This window comes from Prosopis cineraria, unplaced genomic scaffold (assembly GCF_029017545.1).
Source record: "Prosopis cineraria cultivar Desert tree isolate PC_DT_omini unplaced genomic scaffold, ASM2901754v1 PC13, whole genome shotgun sequence".
In the NCBI taxonomy this organism is placed as follows: domain Eukaryota; kingdom Viridiplantae; phylum Streptophyta; class Magnoliopsida; order Fabales; family Fabaceae; genus Prosopis; species Prosopis cineraria.
The window spans coordinates 11,044,058-11,048,714 of NW_026555344.1; the positions used below are offsets into that span (position 1 = coordinate 11,044,058).

At 30.8% G+C, this 4,657-nt stretch overlaps 1 protein-coding gene across 3 annotated transcripts; it reads right to left on the bottom strand.

Annotated features, from left to right (window-relative positions):
* Positions 1-545: 545 nt before the first annotated feature.
* Positions 546-4,377, bottom strand: LOC129291702 (2-methylene-furan-3-one reductase-like). 3 transcript variants are annotated; one of them, XM_054929190.1, is made up of 4 exons: positions 4,166-4,377; positions 2,793-3,279; positions 2,298-2,320; positions 768-949 (listed from the first exon to the last, which is right to left on the bottom strand). In XM_054929190.1, exons 1-4 carry the CDS (start codon positions 4,337-4,339, stop codon positions 905-907), a joined length of 729 nt encoding a protein of 242 aa, XP_054785165.1. In that variant the 5' UTR covers positions 4,340-4,377; the 3' UTR covers positions 768-904. The 3 variants fall into 3 exon arrangements, with proteins under 3 accessions (XP_054785163.1, XP_054785165.1, XP_054785164.1); XM_054929189.1 differs by having other exon boundaries at positions 2,287-2,320; XM_054929188.1 differs by lacking the exon at positions 2,298-2,320 and having other exon boundaries at positions 546-949.
* Between the last annotated feature and the right edge of the window lie 280 nt (positions 4,378-4,657).

A 4,657-nucleotide genomic window follows, 5' to 3' on the forward strand; every position in this document is an offset into this window, starting at 1 on the left:
ATTTATGACAATTATGTAAATTAACAAAAAAAGTATAATAATTATTCAGATTGGAAAAAATAGACTCTAAAATTTTAGAAAACAAGATAACAAAATACATTATAAGAGATTATGCTGACAAAAATTAAATTAGTTTGAGCTTTAATTTGCTTTCATTTAGCAATATATACATGCTAAATTATCAATATACTCTATATATTAAATTATTTTGAGAGTCAATTTATATTTTAAAACTTAAAGAAATCATGTGATAATTCAAGAAAACATAAAAGATCAAATTAATAAAAATTAAATTTAAGGGATTAAATTAATAAGTGATACAAACTTAAACGGCAAAAAATTTCATTATCCCAAAAAAAATAGGATGTATAAAACTATAAGATTAGATCCTCCGTATGCGAGACTCTCCTTTTAACATGCACACAAATCTAGAGGGTCGAGAGAGAGAGAGAGAGAGGGAGGGAGGGAGGGAGGGAGGGAGAGAGATATATGTGTGTGTGTGTGTGTGTGTGTGTGTGTGTGTGTGACACAGATTTATAAGTATATAAAGGTATCAATAGCAATATATGCACATAGATATATTATAATGCTAATAATAAGTATAACCAGTAGCGCATATATTTGAGTTTAATTAACTTCCAAAGAACGATATATAAATAGGCAGCACGTTAGTGGAGTTGTGAGGGGAAATCGGAGACGACGACTTTTCCCCAAGCTCGACCAGTTTCAAGATATCGAAAAGCCTGAACGACGTCGTAGAAGTTATAAGGACTTGAAGGATCAATGACAGGTTTGAGATGGTGACTCTGGAGAGATGGCCTGAGCCGCTCCAAGATTTGGCCAGAAACTGTCAAGCTTGAATAAATTGCTCTTGGATGCGATGGAGGCCACGTTATGTCCACAATCACTCCTTCATCTTTTGCCACCACATACGACTTCTTGCTTTCTCCTGAATATGTCAAACTAGTCAATTCATATCAATTTTACATTAAGTATCTATTAATAGAGTTCTTGAGTTGATAACTATTGGCTTGGACCACAATATCTGTTGTTAAATAATCCACAGTTTATGAAAAATAGTAGTTAAAGTTTTATTTTTGTAAAAAGGTCAACATCTTCCCATTTATATTCTTAAGTTTTTCTAGTAATACATGCATAGCCTTTAAATTTGGAGCATTGAAATACAATAAATGAAAAAAGAAAGGGTATAAATAAAATATATATGAAATTTACCCAATACCTTATATTTTAAATTGAGATGTATTTCTAGAAAGTGACTTATATTGTAATCCCAAAGTGAGTAAACAACAATAATGAACAGTTACTATCCAATGGTAATTGTCAGCTTCAATAAAAAAATATATGAGATTTTATAGTAATTTTATAATTTTATGAGACTTTTTTGTATTTAAATTTCTTTTATAAGATAAGACGTGAGAGTGATTTTCCCAAAATTCATTTGCTCACCATATGGTTTTTATTAATTAAATATGGGTCATTTTTGCATTGGGTAGAGTTTGGAAACTAAATTGGTTTAGTTGTAACTTGTAAGTGTTTCATACTCCTCTGGTCATATTTATAGGATTTAGGATTTAGTCCTATTTATAAGGTACTTACTAATTTTCAATGCTCCTTTTTATATTTTTGCCCTTATTAAATGATTTGAATAAAAATATGATTAATGAGATTTAAGAATATTTATTAGGGGTAAAGGTGAAAATTTGTTAAATTTTAAGACAAATTTAATGAGATTTAAGGTTTTTTTTTTTTAGTTTTGATAAAACATGCTGAAAGTGACTTATAAATAGAACCAAAGAGAGTATTAGCTATAGTATTTCATTTACTTGGTGTTAAGGAATATTTGTCATATGTTTTGAAAATAAAATATTTCAAGGAGGTTAATGTGTTTTTTCATTTTTTTGATTTAGGAGAAGTTTTATGTGGATGCTAACAAATTTAAAAAGTTTAAATAATTTTATTAGAATTCAAAATTCTTATGATTTACTCGCAAAAATCATTTTTATTAATATGAACCAGTGGGTAAACTCAGTTACAAGAAAAAATGTTTTAATTGTGATAGTAATTCTTGTAACTTAAACAAATAATTGGACTTCAAATACTCCAACCTTTATGTATAGCAATTAACATAACCAAGAGTGATTTACCCTTTACTCTCCATATTTGACAGAAATAACTCATGCTAGCAACAAGGATCTACTCCTAGTTGGTGCTCACATAAAACTATTTTTATTGTCATTATTAAAAAGATTTTGTCGCCTAACTTACAAGTGACCAACCTGAGTTATGTTCCCCACTATACCTGAAAAGTAGAATAAGCAAAAGCACAATTAGCTTACTATTATTTTTTTTTTTAATATTTGGAGTGATCGTTATCTTGATTTCTGAATATTTCATATGATGTAATTAATTAGAAAAAAAGAGAAAAAATCTAAACCCAATAAAATAATAATAATAATAATAATAATAACAATAATAATTGGGTCTTTATATACTCTCCCTGTTTAAAAATGTAAGGTATTTCTTGAGGAGTTGAATATTTAAAAATGTGAAGCATTTTTTATTTTTTGAGATGTAATCATTATTTTTTTTAAAAGTGCTCCTATTAATGAATGATTTTATATTTATTGTAAGATATTTAATAAAGATAAATATAAAAAATAAAATTAATTTAAAATTAAATAATTATTTTATTTAAAAATAAAATTTAATTACAAATATTTTATATTTTTAAACGACAGTACATAGGTGAACATGAAGAGAAAAGAATTTACCGATTGTGTCGTACACAAGATCAAACTTGTCCTCAATGTCCTCATACTTGGTCTCACTATAGTCGACAACCTTGTCAGCTCCCAACTGCTTCACAAAGTCAACTTTAGGAGTACTTGTTGTGGCCACAACACAAGAAGCTCCATACAAATGCTTTGCCAACTGAATCACCAGGCTTCCAACACCACCTGCTCCACCGACCACGAACACGTTTTGCCCTTCTTTAAACTTGGCGGTTTCGAATCCCTCCACCGCCGTCTGAACCGCCAGCGGCAAGCTCGCCGCCTCCTCGAAGGACAGGCACTCCGGTTTCTCTGCAACTAAGTTCTCTTCCACCACTATCAACTGTGCCAGTGTTCCAAGTTGTTTCAGTCGCTTTCCATTGTTGAAGTCTTGGATGTTTCCATAGACTTCATCTCCTATTTTGAATTTTGTCACTGCTTCCCCTTTTCCCACTACCACACCTGCCATGTCACAGCCTGGGATGACCTGTAGACACAAAACCGAAATTTGCCAACAAAATTTATTACAACAGAAATTAATAATAATCGAGAAATAAAACAGATCATGGATGTGATGGCCTTATATTTTGAAAGACTCCTTCAGGATTCACAATCTCAAAGTGTTGATCTTAGGGGGCCTGGTATTAAGCTTGCTTATATATCTCTTATAGTTCCAATGATTGACTCATTCTTGTGAAAGAGCTTTCGTCTCAGCAAAAAGTTATCATATCAAGGTCTAAAAAGGAATTAGTGATCATGAAGCCACATACTCTCGAAAAAATATTAAAGTAAAAAATGAAAACTTTATAGATTGAGAAAACTGATCATATATGTGATGGATTTATTTTGTCACGTTATTGGAATGTTAAGTATGAACGGACTGGACTTGATGTTAAAAGCTTCACATGGAATAGAAAGGCTTGTAGTTTCAGAGTCTACAAGTTGTTGGCTGTTGGGATAAGATGCATGTGGTATTTAGCTTGCTTATGTGTCTCTTCTTGTTCCAGTGATTCGCTCATAACTCATACTTGTGAAGGAGCTTGTGTCTCAGCAAATACTAAAAATTAATATGTAAATATAAAAGTTTAACTTATAGATAGATTGAAGAAATAATTATTATTTTTTATTTGGGACCTGATTGTAATTCTTTCAATATTTTATGAGACAATCGATCTCTAGCAAATTTTGTGTGTTGAAAATTAAGAAAAATGAACTATATATAAGCTTGGGCATGATTGAATCCCTTTTTAGGAGTACTATATAATACAGACAATTCAAAACTGATATATATAATTGGCAAGTCCAAAACATATAAGATTTAATTAAAAAAAAAACAATTTTTGAGTTCCAGGATGAAGGAGTTGTATACTCACAGGAAAATCTGAAGGAAAGATGGGTCTTTGACGCCTCTTGAAATCAATAGGATTTAAAGCAGCGGCTCTGACTTGAACGAGAAGTTGATTTTCTTTAGGAGCGGGACAATGAAAATTGGTGAGCTTAAGCACTTCCACAGGACCATGCTCCTCATACACCCAAGCTTTCTGCATTTTCTTGTGGTGTTGATGGTGAATATAATTTGAGAGCTAATAATGGACCCTCTCTCAAGTCTCAATCACTTTATATAGATGATGAGATTGCGCAGCCTAGTGTTTTGCATGGAATTTGATGTAAATTTCAAAACAATGAATAGGAATAATATGATTTTTTATATATTTTATAAAGAATTAAACTCTCAAAACCATATCATTTTTTGCCCCTGTTGTTAATGACTGTTAAATGCTGATGTGCGCACAAGTTTCTCGACATGTTGGTAAAAAAAAAAAAAAAAAAGGTTGCAATTTGATCCGCATCAACATTTAATATTT

Coding starts and splice junctions, on each gene's coding strand:
- LOC129291702 (XM_054929188.1), bottom strand. CDS start 4,339: ATGCAGAAAGCTTGGGTGTATGAGGAGCATGGTCCTGTGGAAGTGCTT. Junction 3,280..4,165: donor TCTTTCCTTCAGATTTTCCT/GTGAGTATACAA, acceptor TTGTGTCTACAG/GTCATCCCAGGCTGTGACAT. Junction 950..2,792: donor TCTTGTGTACGACACAATCG/GTAAATTCTTTT, acceptor TGACATATTCAG/GAGAAAGCAAGAAGTCGTAT.